General features: G+C 41.8%; 1 protein-coding gene across 1 annotated transcript in view; it reads left to right on the forward strand.

The window, feature by feature from the left end:
• LOC126994758 (zinc phosphodiesterase ELAC protein 1-like) overlaps positions 1 to 22,051 on the forward strand; it is a 48,358-nt gene that overhangs the window by 19,171 nt on the left and 7,136 nt on the right. Inside the window, exons 3-4 of the mRNA XM_050854039.1 lie at positions 2,704 to 2,840; positions 15,667 to 15,823. Of these exons, the coding sequence (XP_050709996.1) occupies positions 2,704 to 2,840; positions 15,667 to 15,823 (294 nt within the window). The remainder of the gene's footprint in view (positions 1 to 2,703; positions 2,841 to 15,666; positions 15,824 to 22,051) is intronic.

The following is a 22,051-nucleotide window of genomic DNA, read 5'->3' on the forward strand; positions in this document are numbered from 1 at the left end:
CTTTGAAGTTACAGCATTTGAATAGAGATTTGAGTTTGCCAACTGACGTTTTCATCCTGGTGTTAGTAAAATGACTGTGCATAATAAAGATTTTAAAACCACATAATTAAAACCACAATACCTGATGAAACTAAGAAGGATTCACAAAAAACATTGGTTTCATTGATGGGTTTTTGGTTTAAACCAGGGGTGTCAAACTCATGGCCCGCGGGATAGTCATAAATGGCCCGCGGTATCACAGTAACTTCAATCTTGTCAATGTATTTTCTGCCCTTGTTGGCCCCCATGACGGCACTTCAGAGTATGAATTGGCCCTCGAAGGGTTTTGAGTTTGACACCCCTGGTTTAAACCGCCAACCCTGCTGTACATAATTAAAATCTTATATATAGTTAAAACCACAATACTGATGAAACTAACAAAGATACACACAAAAGAAAAAAAAAAGTTTTTATTAGTTGGTTTAAACCATTGTTTTTTATTGGTTTAAACCATGGCTTAAACCATTTGGTTTAAATCACCAACCCTGCTAAGCAGACGGCTTTCTCTGGCTGTGTTGCAGATGGGGACTGCTGATCCACCAGTAGATGAAGCTCCACCCTTTCTTGTGGAATTGTGAGAGGCTGTGAGGAAGTTGAAGGGTGGAGAGGTAGTTGGGATCTGCAATATCAGCACAGAGATGATGAAAGTTGGGGATGAAGCCGTGATCCGTTTGTTGCATGCGGTGCTGTCTGCCATGTAGCAGTTCGGTGCCATTCCTTTGACTGGAAAAGGGGGTTGGTTGTCCCTATCTGGAAAGGGAAAGGGGACCGATAGGACTGCAACAATTACCGTGGTATTACACTGCTCAGTGTTCCGGGCAAGGTATTTGCTCATCTGCTGCTAATGCAAGTTTGATCTCAACTGTTAAAGTTTCAGAGACCTGAGCAATCCTGGTTCACGCCCAGCAAGTCAACAATTAACCGTATCCTATCACTTTGCCGACGTGAGTTTTGGCAGGGGATACTTTGCAGTCTATGTCGATCTCACCTGTATATGGATATTTTATAGGAGGGGGTAAAAAGCTGGTGGAGACAATATGGAATGCCTAACCTTGAGGAAGCTGATTTATTAGGAGATGAATTCTGAAGTTTCCAGTTGAGATTTTGAGTTAAGGATAGACCAAATATATTTGCATGTAGTGTTGAAGGGGACAGCTGAATGTTATCAAGGAAGTGGGGATAGATGTCAGGAAGATTGTGCCGAGTTGTGCCAGGTTGAAAAATTGAGTTTTCGAGGCATTGAAAGTCTTTCCACATTCCAAAATGATAGTAAGATTGACGTTCTGTTGTGTCCTGCCTCGAGGAGTAATTCCTGTTGAGAGGGACTTTCATTAAAAAGTGTTGAGTAATGCAGAGTAAAGTTATCCCAATAAGGATGAATAGAGCAGTTTGTCTTAAGGAAATGTAAATGGACAATAGAAAAAAAGTAGGATAGAGAACAGGCCCTGCAGATAAGTTTAAGGGTAGAATAGTGACCTTCTTGCACAGCAGATAGATTGGCCTGAAAGGAAACTAAAGATAAAAGTACAGATAGTGTGATACAATCCATAGGAGGGTAGTTTAGAAAGCAATGACATTTGCCAGACTTAGTCAAAAGCTTTTGAGATATTTAAGGCAACAGCAAAAGTTTCACCAAAATGTCAAAGAGATGATCAGGAGGCAGTTATGAAAGCAAAATAACAAGTAGAACGCTCGTAGCAGACTCCATGCAGATGCTGGTTAATGCTTGCATAAGGGATTCCTGGCGAGACCCACCGTAGTTCTGAACTACACTATGTTAAATTTTCCGAGATCTCATTGTCTTTGCCACACGCAAGAACTGTTTATGCCTCCAAAGACCTGTAACTCGGTCTTCGTCCAGGAGACGTGCAATCCCAAGTGCTTCGCCTTCTCGTACAGTGCCTCAAACGCCATCATCAGACCTCCAGCGACTCCGCAAGGGTTACTGCATTATCAGGAAAAACTAGATCAGTGACCCAGATATTGCCAGTAGATGCTCCACAATGACCCTGGTCCGTAACTCTGCCTAGTACCTAGTCCCAAAATGTCTACCCAGCAAATTTCATTTAGCTCATGCTGTTTTTCATTCACATGCATTAAATGAACCTAGCTAATAATCTTCCTTTAAACTTTCTCAAAGCTGTTTCTTTCTATACCCCTTCGTAGAAACAGCATGGCTTCCAGAACCAAGTAATCAGCTATTTTGCTATTACGTACCTATAGTCCAACCAAATTGTCGAGTCCGTTTGGGCGGAGGCTCCTCTGCTCTGCCACACAGTCCCAACACATATCTCTTCCTCTCATATGTAAAGTAAAGGTAACTTATGATAGGAAAAAATAGGTGTTGGGACTGTGTGGCAGAGCAGAGGGGAAAAATGGACCCGCGGGAGCCTACGCCCAAACGGACTCGACAATTTGGTTGGACTATAGTCATATTTTTTGTTCCACTCATGTCAAACTGATTCCTTAAAAAGTACATATTTATAAATTTCTCTGTATTTTAAAGATTTGGTACTATAGACATTTCTTTTTTTCCTTACATACATAATATTATGTCCTTGAAACTGGTACATTTGGTACATTGGTACATTCATAAGTCTGATACATTTTAATTTTGTTTATGGACATTTGCAAGAGTTTTTATTGTAATTATAATTGTTCTAGGAGAGATGACGAATTCTGGCGTGTGGAAGCAGGATGGGTCCATCACAGAGTCCCAACCTATGGGTTTGTTATTAGGGAAAGAAATAAACCTGGCTCGCTCAACACAACCAAGTTACTTTCTCTTGGAATTCCTCCAGGTAAGTGTGTTTTCTTTGATACAAATTAAGGTACATACCTTGAGTTACAAGATGAATCAATGTGTTTCTTGAAACGTAGCTTCTAGATTACAAATGTGTATAGTAATGTTGGCCTAATGATTGATATACAGTACCCTCTCCAGTTCTGCGTTTGCTTCATTCCGAAGGTATGGTGCTAAACTCAAGGATCGTGAAACTCGAGGTATTGAAAAACATTTAAAAGCGCTTATTGGTTCCAACCCATGTAAAATAATGACTTTCTGACTTTACTCCCTTGTTATCACAATTTTTTCGACTTTGCTCCCTTGTTATCTCAAAATACGTACCTTGTTAATCGGCAGAAAATAGGAGGTAAGAACAGTTTGTTTTTAAGCCACAGATGAAGGTGGCTGCCTTACAATTGGCTGGCAGTTCTGAATACACGCTTGTGATCCACGTGGTGTTGTCTGCTAAAGTAAGGGCGGTCGCTCGTGGTCTCCCATGGAACAGTTGGACAAACCTATATTTTTTTGGTAGTTTTCTGTGTGTTATGAAAAAATCTGCTAACTCTTTCTGTTAAAATAACATGAAATCACTAATATCATGATTGACTTTTCAATGCCTATTGAATGTAAACTGCTGCCGCCACCGCAAAATAGCTCGCAGAGAGGTTCAACTTGTTTACTGTTTCCATATTTCCCTCAGCGCTCTCAAAGATCACAAGCGGACAGACTAGAACAAAACCAGGCAAATTAATACTTTTAATGCTGTGTATTCCCACAGCGCGCATGCATGGTGGACAGGAGAATGATTAATTTCATCGGGGAGATATTTCTCGCAACACCGGCCAGTGTAGTGGACATTCTTCTTTTGACCTGTAACGCTTTGTATCGCTTCTTAGGTCCTCCTTCTCCACACTTTTATACTTCAAAACATGCACTTAGGGCCGCTTTCACAGTCATTTTGTTTGTTTTGATCGTTACCAGTGGCGGCGGTCGCCGCTATAGCATTTCCACGTGAAACTGGCCGATCGGGTAGTGGCGGCTGCGGGGTTAGCCTAGCCCCGCACTTACCATACACTCAACATCTCTCGCTTCGTCTGCAGCCGCCACTACCCCATCAGCCAGTTTCACGTGAAATACTAAGAAGCGATCGCCACCATTGGTAACGATCAAAACAAACAAAATGACTGTGAAAGCGGCCCTTAGTTACTTAACAGTGCGCACTAATACACTTCACCCTGAACTTAGGTGATTTTCTGTCCTTTTCTTTTCCTGATTTTGCTTTTCTATGCCCTTTTGCAATTTTTCACTACTTTTCACTGTCGCTGCCATGCATTACAGGTCAAAAGAAGAAGAAGAAGAAGAAGAAGAAGAAAAGGAAAACAACACTGAGAGATCTACAATTTTCACAGACTTGAGAAAAAGATTTTTGGACTGTGGTTCCCCAGCACGGGGTGTTCTCTTATTTTGTTAATCAGTTAGTAAACAAAGCAGCTCTGCCAGTCCATTTTACAAATCTTTTGGTGGACCATCTTCCACTGCTCCTCACTCCTCAGCCACTGCCATCGTCTGTTTGTTTACATGCAGCCGTTTGGTACCCACGTACCCACGCTCGTACTCACAACCGTTTTCCATTCATAAGGACAACCAACAACTCGCTCCCGGTTGGGCATATGAGCAACTGTGGTTGCCCATAGCCCCAATGGCTGGACACCGCCTTTTAAGGCAGCACGCATGACGCCGACGGTAGGTAGACGTGACCCAGACATGTCAAAGCAACGTGAAACTCTTGGCAGTAATGCGCGAAAGTCGTGATGGTAAGAATTTAGGACTATGTAAGCGCTAAACTCGAGGATCGCGAAACTCAAGAGGGTACTGTAGTTGTCTTTTAGCCATATCTTTCCTTGAGTGAAAGCTGTTCACATATTTCTCAGAAGTAATTACTGTCATGTGAATGTTTACAACTTTCATTACGCTTGTTGTTTCGACATTCACTTTCCGCAATTTCAATATTTCATTATTCGAATCGGGTTCGAGACTTCCTCCCGGCCACCAGCCTGCCAACATTGGCGGATCCAGGGGGGGTCATGGGAGCCCGGGCCCCCCCATGGTCCTGAGTGGATACAGAAACACTAGCTCAAAACACGCTGCAGCTATAACAGTGCTTTTTCTCAGAGGTTTCGGCCGTCTCATTCGGATTCGAAGAGAAACACCCAGGAATGCTTTGGCACCAAGACCAGTTGTTATGCTCATTGATTCAGGTCAGTCCACCAGTTATTCAGGAGCAGGACTGCCGAGAATGGCGAACCAATTATGCTAATGCCCCTTCCACCCGCAAAAATCCTGGCATCAGGCCCCCCCAAACTTTTTTCATGGATCCGTGCCTGCCTGCCGATCCAGCTGGGTTTTATTGGCTGGGCTGCCACCTCCTCTCCTCTCTACTTTCATTCAATCGTTAAGCTCCCAGTGACCATCATCAGACAAAGGCGAAAGATCATAACCAGTAAGTATCTTTGTTGAAAACAAACAAACTTACACTAGGATTTTGCCAACAAAGATTTTCAAAGTAACGTTTTAGACAATAGAGGAAAATTAGAATAGATAGCAAGATTGCAATTACATTTCTTTTTGCTGGAATGAAGTGTCTGTGTGCAACACCAGACTTGCAGTATGGTCGCAGCTAAGGATACATTTAGAAATCGATTATTTTTGCCGATATAGTAGAATATTTAGAGATGCTAGAATATCTGGAGACGGCGTCGTGTGCAAGATGTTAGGTGTACGACTAATTCACTTGTGGCTACACCAAGCTTAACGCCCTGCCACGTGTCCCAAGCTCTCTTGACATTACCATCACCCACCTCTGAGCAGTGAGTGCAAGACTCTCTTAAACTCATTCATATTCAGTTACCCCAGTGACATGATAGAGGGAAGTTATGTCAACTTATGTTGTTAGGCCCATGAACATATATCTACTTCTTCTTGGCTTTCTCATTTCTAGTCCCAGAGCAGTTAAGAAAACCTTAATTGAGGGCCCCATGACCATAGGGGCTCAAGCGCCATTTTTTAAAAACTTAGAAAACTGCATCTAAAGTTTATCAACAATAACTTCACTTCTAAGAAAGATATTGATTTCAAACAAGCTTCAGACGAAAGCCCTGCCCTTCAGAATTTTATTGACCAAGAATGAAAAAAATTGTATGGTGCGTTTGTTACTGTAAAGGTATGTTATTCTGTGAATTTCATCAAATTCGGGTGAGACTCAAACAAAGCGTATTTTTTGTTTTTTTGTTTCACAGGCTTTATTTTTCAGTTAATCGTTTTGAAAAAAAATACCATAAAAACTTTGTTTACTCATCTACATTTTGTTGGAAGTAACTTTTTGATTTTTTGTTTTGTCTTTGAAGAAAAAAAATTACAATCTTTTGTCAATTATTATTTTCTCCTCTCTGTGTCCCGTTTTCTTTTGACATTATTGAAAGTCTATTTCCAACAAAAAATTGCCCTTTAGTTGTAGTCTCAACTGATACCTAACAAAAGTCGATCAGACTTTTTACTGATTTTGTGAAATTATTTTAAATTTAAAAAACTAATCTTCGAGATATTGGCTCCTAAAGATTTTTTTACATTTCATTCCTGTCTTGCCATTTGCATTTATTTGATTGGGATGAGATTTTCACATTATTGTGTATATCTTGTTGACTTACTGGAGAATGATCAGGCATCTGGGCCCGCGGCACTCCCGCGTAGCGCGAGTGCCATGGGAGTGCCTTGCTTCTACGCTACTCTCTTGCTTGTTTTCTGAGGTTTGGCCGCTCCATAAGCCCTCTTGATGTTGGTGACTCTTTTTCTGGTTGCCTTGCGCTTGTACATCATTTGTAAGGACGTTTTTTGGCTGGAGAGGAGAGAAAAGTACGACACTCTTCCCATCTGTCTCTCGCTTGGCACTGGCGCGGTGGCACCTCTCTTCCTCCCCTGCCTCTCCGCGCGAAGAAGAGAGGATGACAGATGACAAAATTTACGAAGAAATAAAATATTCTAATGCAATTTTTACGTATATACGAATGATACCGCATATGTTGACATGAGCCTCTTATGACGCGCATGTCCGACTATGATGCAAAAGCCCCCCCAGTGGGGAGGGGTTTTAATTTTACGAAAACAAACCTCACCACAGGGTAATTTAAGGTTTCCCGGCCACGCTGAGTGAAAAGGATGTACTCGTCCAATTTTAAATATATTCGTCAAAAAATACCCCGTAGGCGCCCCCCTTAAAACCGATATGCTACAGCGGGGATGGATTATAATGTTGTAGAATCAGCTGTCAGGTCCACCAATGGCTGAAGAAGAGGAAGACCTGTACCGCTTTGAATCGCTTCTTAGGTCCTTCTTGGTTATTTAGACTCAAATACTAGATACACACCTAGATACTTCACTCTGCTCTGAGCTCTGTTTTTCCGTACACTTTGCCTACATGGTGCATTGCTTTTCTATTTTATTTTCCTTTTACTTTAGCCTACCTTGGTCTTTCTGCTTTTCCCTTTTCCATCCTTTTGTTTGTTTTCTACTATTACACTTGTTCTTTTCATTTATGTTTTACTGCTGTATTCTTTTCTCCTTGGAGGAATAATACACCGTATTCTTCCTCCAAGCTTTTCTCCCACCAGGGATGGGGTATTCGTATTCGGTATTCGTATTCGAATACTTTCGAATACAGTATTTGGGTGTATTCGTATTTGAATACTTGTCATCTGACATCAAAGTATTCGCATGCGTATTCGAATACTTGGGAATAGTATTTGTATTCTTTGAATAATATGCTGAACAATCTTAAATCCATCATCAGAAATAAGTTATTGTTTCTTTCAAGTTACAAATCTTCGTTCCTGTTTGTCTGACGTGTATGGTACAGGTCAATTGCGTTTCAACCTACTTGTGAGGCCTCTCTCGATCACTATATCCTTCCCCTACCATTCACTCTTCCTTCCCTCATCCTCTAATGGTGTCATGACTTATATGAGACCCGTATACCATCCCTCCCATTCCCTCCCTCGCCCCTGCTAGCTCGCTGAATCTACGAGACCGAGACGCGTATTCACCCTGGCCGCTTCTTACCAGATATTCTCCCTCAGTCTGTCTCACACTGTCACTCAGTTAAGTTCTCATTTTTGTTACTATACACAGTAGTCATGTCTAGTCCTCCAGCCAAGCGGAAATGACAGCTGTACACGCAGAAATACACAGAAAAATGGGAAAGTGACCCATTGTTTAAAAGTTGGCTGACAAGAAGCGGGAAGGGGCCAATGCATTTCCATTCTAAATTGTGTAATTCTGATGGAAAGGCGGGTAAATCAGAAATAGAAAGGCATGCTGCTGGGGCAAAACATAAGATAGTTGAAAGTGCAAAACATATAGTTAGTGTTCTTGATATGCCTAGTGTTTGTAGAGAAAAGCTTGCATGCATTGCTGGAACTTATGACAGCTGACATCTACAACACTTCAAATCTACAGGAATAGCAGTCATTCTAGGTAGGTGACAATGAAGGCTAACTATGTTTGCAAGTAGCTACCTATATATATATATATATATATATATATATATATATATATATATATATATATATATATATATATATAGAGATATAGATAGATATATATATATATATATATATATACATACATATATATAAATGTGGGCCTGGAATGAAAGTCTGAGGTCTAGAGTGCAGGCAGTGGAAATGAGTTATTTGAGGAGTGCTTGTGGTGTGAGTAGAATAGATGGAATGAGTAATGACAGTGTGTATGAGCATTTTGGAATGTGTCACAGGGGTGAATGGAAGAAGTGTGGAGTGGTGGAAGAAGTGAAGCGACAGACTTTAAAGTGGTTTGGCCACATTGAGTGAATGGAGGAGAGTAAGATGACCAGAAGGGTGTATGTGAGTGAGATAGAGGAAGGGAATGCTAGAGGATGACCTCCAGTGAAATGGAGGGATAGGGTGCAAGAGTACATTAGGGAGAGGGGGGAAAGATCTTTGAGAAACTTTGAGCAGGCAAGGAGGGAGTGTCTGAATAGAGAAAGTTGGAAGCTCTTCTGCTGTGGCCATCCCCTGGTGGGAGCTCCTAGGAGTAGGCGTCGATGAAATGATGATGATGATGATATACGTAGCGGTAGATTGCACCATGTTAATGTCCGTTGCTGCTTTGATTCTGGTGTTTGTTTTGTGCCAAGATGCCTCCCAAACAAGAAAATGTAAACGTGTGAATCTAACAGTGATGCAGAAATTTGATTTGATAGAGAAACTAGAATGTGGGTTGAGTGTAGCGAGCGTGTGTGATGAATATGGTGTTAAGAAACAAACAGTTTCCGATATTCATAACAGTAAACAAAAGCTACAACAGTATGCCGCGAGTTATTATGTTGATGCGTCCTCTAGTAAAAGTGGAAAAGTAGCCCCAAGAAAAGACATGAAAAGTGGTTAAGATAATTTTTAAAGTATTTTTTTTGTATACCGGTATTTATTGTATGTAAGTATTTTCAAGCAGTGGACCACCATTGCCCCCTTTTAATCCATTAAATCAAGGGCCGAGTGTACTCATGTGTCTGGCTACGCACAGGAGCGTCTTGCCCTTGCGGTACACGTCATCTTTTCACAGGCTTGGAGGACACCAATGACTGTATGTCAGCAGTCTGCTTATCGTAATCGGCCAGACCATAATTGTCTGCGAAAAGTTCTTCCACCACAGGCACTGTAAGTTTTCTGAAACATCCATCATGACACGGAGGCCCAGTCTTCCTGGCTTCCATGTTCAAACCTGTTGATCGGCTTGTGTAAGGTTGGCCAGCGTCTCATAGCAGTTTCACGCTATGTTTCTTCCATTCAAATGGGTTTCTTGTACGTTTACGCCCACGAGACAGACCAAGGGCATCACTTGCTTCACTTTCACTGCTACTTGAGGCCATTATCGTAATGTAATGGGGTAAACAAAGAGAATCTGTGAACACAAGAACCAGCGCATCCTACTACAACGAGGTTTAACCCGTCTGCTGCGATTGGAACAACTTTGGCTTTCACAGGTAGCCTGATAACATACAGTCCCATGTCTTTCTCTGCCTCTGTGGTGGATAGTGGAGTGTTTCCCATGTGGTATTGGTTTGCTTTATATCCCCTCCCTAGGTGCAGGACTTTGCATTTTTCTTCATTGAGTTGTAGCAGACACTTTTTGATCCATTCCTGTAGCTTGGTGAGGTCTTCTTGTAGGAAATTCGCAGTCAACAGGTTAAGGAGGACTGGGGGAGGAAGGGGGAGGAAGGCTAGTTAGCAGCACGGTGATGCGTTTCTTATGGAAAAAAACGCTGATTGGACGAGAGATGGCTATAGGCTATGCGTCTTATGCTCTCATTGGCTGGCTCCCTCTCGCTGAACTTGGGCCTCTGGTCTTGAACGGACACACCATTGGGCTCAACCACTAAACACTTAAACACAACACGTGCTTCCCAAGTCGATTAAGTAGTGACTTCACTAGGTAATACAAGACTTTTAACCTTATTGAAGCCGCAAAACAGTGTTGCAAACGCCATAGCCAGACAGAGGAAGAGTTGCCAGTTCTTTTCATATGAATATCTCCATATTCGGGGAGTAGGCGCTTGAGCCCCTATGTTCCTGGGGCCCTCAATTTAGCTATGCAGTTGCTGAATCAGTCTGCCAGCCTGCCCATCGAGGCTCAACAGTTCTGCTGCTGTGTATACTGCTCAAGAATTTGATCATTAATTTAAAAAAATATATATTTATTTCGACGCCTGTGGCGCAGGTAGTCTTTTTTGGTAGGGCTTGATGGTAGGCCCTAGCCCATTGTGGCGTAGGCAAGTGTTTATAGTGACGCCATCTTGCTAAGTCATGCGGCCCCCCGAAGCTCATCATTTGTCCTCTCTTTTAGAGATAATCTAGAGTAGATTAATAGGTGGTCTTCTGGACACCATGTGTGTAGTCTTGGGTGACTCCGTGGTGATTGAAAAACCCTTACTCGTGGTGCCGGGTGGGGCGCGAACCCGCGTTGTCACATTGGGTGATCACACTATCCACTCAGTCAACGCGTACCCAAGTGGAGTACGATATGCTGCCTTTCAGTGCATGCGCACAGCTCCTGCCTCATAATTTCGTGTTTTCGATTATTTTACTACATAGCCCTTTCATTTCTATAAAAAAAATAATTCATGTTTATAGTATCCTAAATCAATTGAAAGCTAACCAATTTTTCAGTGTATATGTATTTTTTATGTATATAATATAAAAGTCAAGAAAATAGAAACTTAATAAATATGAATTTGTATGTATGAATATTTCTCGAAACAAAATTTGTACAATAGTAAAATGTACATAAGTTGCAATCCTCATTAAATATATATATATATATATATATATATATATATATATATATATATATATATATATATATATATATATATATATATATATATATATATATATATATATATATATATATATATATATATATATATATATATATATATATATATATATATATATATATATATATATATATATATATATATATATATATAAACGCTGGGCGTTATCGCGATACTTTATCGCTGATAACTAAATCAGATTATCGGCCATCCGCTACTTATTTAAATATATATCGGTATCTTCGTTACTTTTGTAACCAAACTAGCGATTACCGCTTCTTTTTTTAAAAAGAAGAAAAAAAACGTCCTCCCTACTGCGCATGCGTGGCCCGGGCGCCCGGTGTTGTATGAAAAAGACTTCGGGGTATGAAATATCTTCGGTGAAGAGATTTCATACTTAGATCATCACATTAAAATACTAGGTTATTTTTTATGTTAGACTCAAAAATCAATATATCAAAGAGAAAAATCATTAAACTTTGTCCCCCCAAATTATTATTCACTGCCTCAAATTTGATATTCCATATTCGTTTGTGAGCATGTCATGGTATTGAAGGTACCCGGTGTTGTGTTATTTGGTGTCCCATCATCAAAGTCTGGTGCTTTTGTTTACAAACACTGCTCTCTCATGAGCTGCGCATGTTCAGACCAATAAGCGTAGCCCTTTCCAGTCTCACAAACCTTTTTAACACATTAAGAGTTGGTGGAAGGCTGATTCAGACATACAGTACCACCATCCTCGCTGTTTCTAGAACGTGACTCTGTACATATAAATACAACTCGTACAGAGTGTCGTTCTAGAAACAGCGGGAATGGTGGTAGTGGTACCGTATGTCTGATTCCGCTTTCCAGCAACTCTTACTTACGGTTAAAAAGCTTTGTGAGACTCTACAGGTCTACGCTTGCTGGTCTGAGCATGTGCAGTTCACGAGAGACCAGTGTTTGTAAACAAAAGCGCCAGCTTTTGACAGTGGGGACGCCAAATAACACAAAACCGGTTCAGGCGTTTCTAGTATTACCGTCCATAGGTACGTGTCAACATGTGTTTTTTAGGTTTTGTAAGTTTTCTAAAATATATATGATGAAAATTTGAATTCATTTATGTTTTTTACTTGAAATATCAATATAGTATCGTTTTCGCCTGTCGGACTTATTGCAGGCTAGTATCGGAATTGTGGATATATATCGGGTATCGGTTATCGCCTATATTTTTGTCTCCAGTTAACGAATTTCGGATTTAACAGACCACAAAACCTCAATGGACACAGATTTGTCAGGTGTGACACCGGCTTTAGAAACGTCAAAACCCTAAACAGAAAGCCATCGGACCGTATCGTGAGGCCGCGCTGCACAAATTACACACACAGATACTGCCTCATGGCCTCTAGCTCCGCCCACTTTTAGGCCACCAGACAGGACGCATCGTATAGTGTGTGTCTGCCTCAATGGGGAAAATTGAAAACCGTCGACATTTTGCGCTTGGCCACCCATGTGGTTGGCCAAGCGCACGCGTGCAGACAGCCCTGGCCGTGCGCCGGGCCCAGCCCCGAACAGCTGACGGGCGGCTGATGACGGTGATGGTGATGCTGAGCGTCGGCGGCGAGGCCCCCGCATCGGCGGCACCTGAACGGCATCCCCATCGGTGCCTGCGCGTGTGTGGCTGTGTTTATTATGGGTTTGGGCTTCTCAATTTGTCAATTCCCATCCTCCACATGTTGCACGGGACCCCTTTCCCTGCTTCCATCTCTTCTTTTTCAAAAAGAAGAGATGGAAGAAAAGGAAGAAGTCCCACGCAACATGAGGAAAACAAGAATTAGCAAATAGAGGACCCCAGGCCCACAATAAACACAACCACACACACACACACACGGGCCCCACTGAAAGCACTGCCCGGGCGGTGTCGATGAGGGGGTCACGCCTGTCAGATGCTCAAGCCCGCGTGCCGGGCCGGGCCTCGCCCTGATGGAGATGCCGTTCGGGTGCCGCCGATGCGGTGGCCTCGCCGCCAATGCTCATCATCGCCATCACCGTCATCAGGCGCCCGTCAGCTGTTCGGGGCCGGGCCCGGCGCATGGCTGGGGGTGTCTGCACGCATGCGCCTGGCAGCCCGGATCATAACAAAAAAAAAAATAAATAAATAAATAAATATAAATGTTCCAAGCTAGAAGGGAGGCTGGATAGATTTGTCCGGTGTGACACCGGCTTTAGAAACGTTAAAACCGTATTTTCAAGCAACGGACCACCCTTCCCCCTTTAATATATATATATATATATATATATATATATATATATATATATATATATATATATATATATATATATATATATATATATATATATATATATATATATATATATATATATATATATATATATATATATATATATATATATATATATATATATATATATATATATATATATATATATATATATATATATATATATATATATATATATATATATATATATATATATATATATATATATATATATATATATATATCTATATCTAGATATATATATAACTGCATTTATATATATATATAAATATGTACTCTCTATATATCTGTTAAAGTAAAACCCCGATTATATATTAAAATGGAAGGAAGGGGAGCCTCTCTTCGGATAAGCCGATTTTTCGATAATCCGGATTTATGGCCGCCATTTTGATCGCCGCCATTTTGATCGCCGCCAGTTTGATCGTCGGCATTGTGGCGTTGCGACTGCCGCCGACTGACGATGTAAACAATGAAACCAAACAAACACACGCTACGCTAAACAAAGTAGTACGCTTAAAACATGTGATGTAAATGTTTTATTGTATGTTTGTCTGTGTGTCTCCTTGTCTGGACCAGTGTATGTTGATACTTGTGAGCGTTGCAGATCTGAATTGTGAATGTTGCAGAGTGCGATTGTGAATGGTTGTGCAAGCTTGCAAGTGTGACCTTGATGCATCGTGCAGGTGGAGACACAGTATGATGACTCATATTATCGCGCAACTCGTATGTTGGAAGGGGAATGTGGCATGGAGTGGAGAGGGGAGTCGTGTTTGTGTCGTTGTCTAGAGAGTAAGGTGTGAGAGTAGTTTGTTCGTTCGCCGCACCCACGTTCTTGCTGGGGCGAAGGTGCGGACGTGGTGTTGTTGAGAGTTTGTTTAATGTTTTTTGTCTAATACATTGATCTATTCGTTACAAGCTATTTCGGTTAAAATATTCATTTTAACTGTTCTTATCAATTTTAAATGTGTTAATATAGTACATATGTAGTTACTTTTATTTATTTTGATGTTTTATAACGTTTTAGTATAGAATTTTTATTGCATTATATTGCATTATCCAGATCAATTTTGTTTTTGGTTTTTCGGCTTTCAGATATCGAAGTTTTTACTGTATATATATATATATATATATATATATATATATATATATATATATATATATATATATATATATATATATATATATATATATATATATATATATATATATATATATATATATATATATATATATATATATATATATATATATATATATATATATATATATATATATATATATATATATATATATATATATATATATATATATATATATATATATATATATATATATATATATATATATATATATATATATATATATATATATATATATATATATATATATATATATATATATATATATATATATATATATATATATATATATATATATATATATATATATATATATATATATATATATATATATATATATATATATATATATATATATATATATATATATATATATATATATATATATATATATATATATACTCAAACCAATCACTTAATGTCTGGGTGACAAAGTATCCTGTTTTCCAGAACATAACATGGATGCAGAGCCAAGTATGATTGTTTGGATTAGAAAAAAATGTCTTACAGTATGGGTGATATTTGCTTTGCTTGATAAGAGTATGATTGCAAAAAATTGATAAAAAATGTATAGCTAAGGTGATATTTTCACTTGCATTCAAGGAGTATGATTGTACAGAATTGGTTACATTTTCACTTGCATTCAGTGTATGATTGTAGGAATTTTTAAATATGTTGTTTAGCATGGATGATGTTTTCACTTGAATCAAAAAGTATGATTGTATAGATTTTTAATTATGTTGTGCAGTATGGATGGTATTTTTGTATATCATTTTAATTGTGTAAGACTAGTCATTTCCACTTCACTTATAGTTATTGGAGAGCTTCCATATGTTTAGAAAGGACTTATTTTTTTCAAATGAATAAGTACATTGTTCAGTTCAGTTTGGTTCAGTATTCTTATTTATTTACATTATACCACAATTTTTATCTTAAGTTTTACAATGTATGAAAGGAAAGATACACTATCTGTTTTCTGTCTCTTTGCTCACATAGGACCAGTATATGGCCAGCTGAAGGCTGGGCGTAGTGTGACAATGAGCGACGGAAGGGTAGTGCAGCCGCAGGAGGTGACAGGTCTTGCTATTCCTGGGAGAACCGTAGTCATTATTGGAGACACAAAAGATGCCAGCCCTCTGTCCCACCTCCTTAGGTGCGTGTGTGTGGGGGTGGGGGTATTGTTTGATTAGGTGCATGTTTTTTTTTTTTTTCTACGTCTTGGCCTATTGCGCCGGTAGGCTTTTTCCTGGTGGATCCTGATGGTCGGTCCAAGGCTTCTTCCCGGTGGGCCCTGATGGTCGGCCCAGCCCGTTCTGGCGCAGGTGAGTGTTTATAGTGGCGCCATCTTGCATTGGCTCATGCTGCCCTCCCAGAGCTCATCTTTAATCCTAGAATCTAGAGTCCGGGTTGATAGGTGGTCTTCTGGACAGCATGTGGGTAGTTTTAAGCCACTCGGCGGCGGCTGAAAAATCCCAGCTTGGTGGCACCGGTCGGGATTGAACTCGCGCCCTCCTGAACGCGGGGCCCTCTTGCTATCTGGTCTGCCCCCGCCTACCCAAACCCTGATTAGGCGTGCGTGTGTGTGGGGGTTTTGTTTGATTTTGAGTGTGTGTGTGTGTGTGTGTGTGTGTGTGTGTGTGTGTGTGTGTGTGTTTGTGGGGATGGGGGTTTTGTTTGATTAGGTGCTCGTGTGTGGGGGTGGGGGTTTGATTAAGTGTGTGTGTGTGGGGGATGGGGTATTGTTTGATTATGTGTGTGGGGGGGATGGGGTATTGTTTGATTATGTGTGTGTGTGTGTGGGGGGGAATGGGGTATTGTTTGATTATGTGTGTGTGTGTGTGGGGGGGATGGGGTATTGTTTGATTATGTGTGTGGGGGGATGGGGTATTGTTTGATTATGTGTGTGTGTGTGGGGGGAATGGGGTATTGTTTGATTATGTGTGTGTGTGGGGGGTATTGTTTGATTAGGTGTGTGTGTGGGGGGTATTGTTTGATTAGGTGCGTGTGTGGGGGGGTGGGGTATTGTTTAATTAGGTGTGTGTGTGTGTATGGGAGGTATTGTGATTAGGTGTGTGTGGGGTATTGTTTGATTAGGTGTGTGTGTGTGGTGTGGGTATTGTTTGATTAGGTGCGTGTGTGTGGGGGGGGGAGTGTTTGATTCGGGGCGTGTGTGGGGGGGTGGAGGTATTGTTTGATTAGGTGCGTGTGTGGGGGGGGGTATTGTTTGATTAGGTGCGTGTGTGGGGGGTGGGGGTATTGTTTGATTAGGTGCGTGTGTGGGGGGGGTGGCGGTATTGTTTGATTAGGTGCGTGTGTGTGGGGGGGGTATTGTTTGATTAGGTGCGTGTGTGTGGGGTGGGGGTATTGTTTGATTAGGTGCTTGTGTGTGGGGGTGGGGTATTGTTTGATTAGGTGTGTGTGTGGGGGTGGGTTATTGTTTGATTAGGTGTGTGTGTGTGGGGGGTGTGGGTATTGTTTGATTAGGTGCGTGTGTGTGTGGGGTGGGGGTATTGTTTGAGTAGGTGTGTGTGTGTGTGGGGTGTGGTATTGTTTGATTAGGTGCGTGTGTGTGTGGGTGGGGTATTGTTTGATTAGGTGCATGTGTGTGTGTGTGGGGTATTGTTTGATTAGGTGTGTGTGTGTGGGTGGGGTATTGTTTGATTAGGTGCGTGTGTGTGGGGGGTATTGTTTGATTAGGTGCGTGTGTGTGGGGGGTGGAGGTATTGTTTGATTAGGTGTGGGGGTGGGGGGTATTGTTTGATTAGATGTGTGTGGGGGTGGGGTATTGTTTGATTAGGTGTGTGTGTGGGGGTGGGGTATTGTTTGATTAGGTGCGTGTGTGTGTGGGGGTATTGTTTGATTAGGTGCGTGTGTGTGTGGGGGTGGAGGTATTGTTTGATTAGGTGTGTGGGGTGGGGGTATTGTTTGATTAGGTGCGTGTGTGGGGGGTATTGTTTGATTAGGTGCGTGTGGGGGGGGGGTGGAGGTATTGTTTGATTAGGTGTGTGGGGGTGGGGGTATTGTTTGATTAGGTGTGTGTGTGTGGGGTATTGTTTGATTAGGTGCGTGTGTGTGTGGGGTGGAGGTATTGTTTGATTAGGTGTGTGGGGTGGGGGTATTGTTTGATTAGGTGCGTGTGTGTGTGGGGGGTATTGTTTGATTAGGTGCGTGTGTGTGTGTGGGGGGGGTGGAGGTATTGTTTGATTAGGTGTGTGGGGGGTGGGGGTATTGTTTGATTAGATGTGTGTGTGGGGGGTGGGGGTATTGTTTGATTAGGTGCGTGTTTGTGGGGGGGGGGTATTTTGGGCTGCTTGGTGTTGAAGGTGCCAAGCCAGCATTTCTGTATCGTCTCGATAGCAAACGAAGAAGAGATGAATGCCCTTGCTGACTCGGGGGGGCAGGGTTGACGCATCCACACACGTGCATTTTTGATGATTCGACATGTATGATTAGGTGCATGTGTGTGGGGGGGAGGAGTTGTTTGTGCTTGTATGTGCGTGTTGTTTTTTTACAGAGTTGTGATACACAAGGATCAAGCTACACTTGTGGGATCCCGTCTCGAAATCTCAGTTCATCATTAAGCTGTGCTTTAATTTCATAATTAGTTTGATTTGAACTTTACTTATCCAATTTATTCCATGTGTCAATGAGTCTATGAGAAAACTAACTAACTAATGGGGAGCATACGCCTGGGGGTGTGTCGCTTAACTCACTCGCCTTCCATATACCCGGCGGTCCTCCCGAGCAAGCTCCCATGCAACTGACCTGTCCATCCCAAGTCCCTCCCTGCAGGATTGCTGTCATGTCCCGGTCATGAATAATGAGGACGTCGCTTTGGTCTCCTCCACTCAGCGTTGTCTCATAATGAAACATCCCTGTGAGCAGGATCGACGTCCGGAAGGCGCGCCACGTGCCCATATAACCGGAGTATGCATTCACGGACTAAGCTAGTAACAGACCTTGATTCAGTGTCACAAAGTAGTCGCTGGTTCAACACAAAGTCATCCCAGCGATACCCAAGTTTACCAATGGAAAGGATAAAAAAATTGAAGGTACAGTCACCTCTTGATCAACACGAGTTTAAACAACACGTTTTTTATTGAACACGAGTTTATATCTATGGAGATACGAATAACTAACGTGATATTTTCAATTTAACGCGTGTTTAATTGATGACGTTGCGCTCGATGACGTCACGCGCACCCACACTATTTCTGGTGGGAACTGCGCTGAAAAACTCCACATTTTCCCTAAACTTAATGTGTATTCAGTATTCCATGTGGCCACCTTACTTACAATAATTATGACTATGACACCGTATGTTGTCTTGTGTCCTTCTCTGTGTTCATAGTGTTCCACTGTTGGTTGAAGAAGTACGCTGCTCTTACCCCGAGCAGCTGTGACTTTGAAATGGTAAACAAAAGGGTTGGTTGGTAGATTCACTCACTGCGCAGTGTGCAGGCGGTAACTTTCTCCGAGGTACTGAGGGAACTAATCACACAGAAATGCTACGTTCAATGGGCAATCTTGGTCTTGATCTTGAGATTTCAGGGACTGTATACCTACTTTCAAGTAGAAATAGATGTTGATTAATTTCTTTCAATCATATTATATAACAGTTATTTTTATAATGAGAAACAAAAATGCGGTTACATTAAGCACTTTAGTCATCCACGGATATCCGCTCTTTTGAACATATACCACAGAAAACGTCAGCTGACCGGGCCGCTACACAACAGAAATACTAGCCCCAGACTAATCCGTCCAAGTCCGCCCCACAATTGCCGAACAGTCATGTCAGGAAACACCCTGCTCCACCAATATTGTTCCTGAGTAATAGCTGCTTTAACCATCACCGCCAAGGTACCCAGCACACTGGTGACTGGTGCGCTGTGGCGGTGTTGTGTCTTGTGTGCATGTGTGCGCATCTTCTTGTTACCTGTACGGTTTTATCGCTGCACGTTTCCTCCTCTTCTGCTTATTCACACTTTTCTTTTCTATTGCATCTCACTATTCATTATTTAAATCAATAAAAATTTGTACCCTAGGCATGTACTGCACTGGGGTAATTTTTTTGCCATTTTCTGAGTGAAAAAAAGTGCGTGCAGACTTTCCCAGTGTCCAGGAAGGTAACCCCCCTTATTACTATTGTTTCTTATGGGGAAATTATGTTCAAATAACGCCATTTTAAATAACACGACATCTCCAGGAACGCAACCCTCGTGTTAATCAAGAGGTGACTGTACTGGTTAACTATTGCATAAGGGATTTGGACAGTATAGGGGTGAACAAGAGTAGAAAATCGAGTGTAGCGAGGCTGCAGGAAGGTGGGAGGCATGCAGTTAGAAAGTTCAGAAGAGCAGTCAGCATGAAAATATTGGTATAGAAGATAGAACTCTTCGCTCAAACTTTCTGTAAGAACTCCACCCTGGACGATTCTGGGCATATTCCTCCTACTCATCCCCCCTCTGACTCCTTTATGCCTGTTATTAAGATCCTTCCAAATGATATTTTCTATGCCCTCTCTGGCCTCAACTCTCAGAAGGCTTATGGACCTGATGGAGTGCCTCCTATTGTCCTTAAAAACTGTGCTTCTGTGCTGACACCCTACCTGGTCAAACTCTTTTGTCTCTGCCTATCAACATCTATCTTTCCTTCCTGCTGGAAGTATGCCTTTGTACAGCCTGTTCCTAAGAAGGGTGACCGTTCCAATCTCTCAAACTACCGCCCTATAGCTTTACTTTCCTGTCTATCTAAAGCTTTTGAATCAATCCTTAACCGGAAGATTCAAAAGCACCTTTCCACTTCTAACCTTCTATCTGATCGCCATTATGGATTCCGCAAGGGGCGTTCTACTGGCGATCTTCTTGCTCTCTTAACTGACTCTTGGTCATTCTCTCTTAGCCGTTTCAGTGAAACTTTCTCTGTTGCGCTAGACATATCGAAAGCCTTCGATAGAGTCTGGCACCAGTCTTTGCTTTCTAAACTGCCCTCTTTCGTATTCTATCCCTCTCTCTGTTCCTTTATCTCCAGTTTCCTTTCCGGCCGTTCTATATCTGCAGTGGTAGACGGTCACTGCTCTTCCCCTAAACCTATCAACAGTGGCGTTCCACAGGGCTCTGTCCTATCACCCACTCTCTTCCTGTTATTCATCAATGATCTTCTTTCCATAACAAACTGTCCTGTCCATTCATACGCCGACGACTCCACTCTGCATTATTCAACCTCTTTCAATAGAAGACCATCAACTCAGGAAATACACGACTCCAGACTGGTGGCTGCAGAACGCTTAACCTCAGACCTTGCTATCATTTCCGATTGGGGCAGAAGGAACCTTGTGTCCTTCAATGCCTCAAAAACTCAATTTCTCCACCTATCAACTCGACACAATCTTCCAAACACCTATCCCCTATTCTTCGACAACACTCAGCTGTCACCTTCTTCAACACTAAACATCCTCGGTCTATCCTTAACTCAAAATCTCAACTGGAAACTTCATATCTCCTCTCTTGTTAAATCAGCTTCCTCGAGGTTGGGCGTTCTGTATCGTCTCCGCCAGTTACTATCCATATACAGGGGCCTTGTCCGCCCTCGTATGGAGTATGCATCTCACGTGTGAGGGGGCTCCACTCACACAGCTCTTCTGGACAGAGTGGAGTCTAAGGCTCTTCGTCTCATCAGCTCTCCTCCTCCTACTGATAGTCTTCTACCTCTTAAATTCCGCAGCGATGTTGCTTCTCTTTCTATCTTCTATCGATATTTCCACGCTGACTGCTTTTCAGAACTTGCTAACTGCATGCCTCCCCCCCTCCTGCGGCCCCGCTGCACACGACTTTCTACTCATGCTCATCCCTATACTGTCCAAACCCCTTATGCAAGAGTTAACCAGCATCTTCACTTTTTCATCCCTCACGCTGGTAAACTCTGAAACAACCTTCCTTCATCTGTATTTCCTCCTGCCTACGACTTGAACTCTTTCAGGAGGAGGGTATCAGGACACCTCTCCTCCTGAAATTGACCTTTCTTTTGGCCACCTCTTTTAATTTTTTTTTGGGAGCAGCGAGTAACAAGCTTTTTTTTTTATTATTGTTTTCTTTTTTTGTGCCCTTGAGCTGCCTCCTTTGTTGTAATAAAAAAAAAAAAAAAAATTGCGTTATTGCCGCAGAATTTAAGGGGTAAGAGACTGAGTAAAAGGGGAGAAATTGATGAGACGAAGAGCCTTAGACCCTACTCTGTCCAAGAGAGCTGTATGTGTGGAGCCCCCCACACTTAAGATGCATACTTCATAAAAGGGCGGACAAAACCCTTGGGTTCAGGAGGACGCGAGTTCAGTCCCCGACCGGTGCCACCAAGCTGGGATTTTTCAGCCGCCGCCGAGTGG

Source organism: Eriocheir sinensis, unplaced genomic scaffold (assembly GCF_024679095.1).
Source record: "Eriocheir sinensis breed Jianghai 21 unplaced genomic scaffold, ASM2467909v1 Scaffold869, whole genome shotgun sequence".
NCBI classification, from domain to species: domain Eukaryota; kingdom Metazoa; phylum Arthropoda; class Malacostraca; order Decapoda; family Varunidae; genus Eriocheir; species Eriocheir sinensis.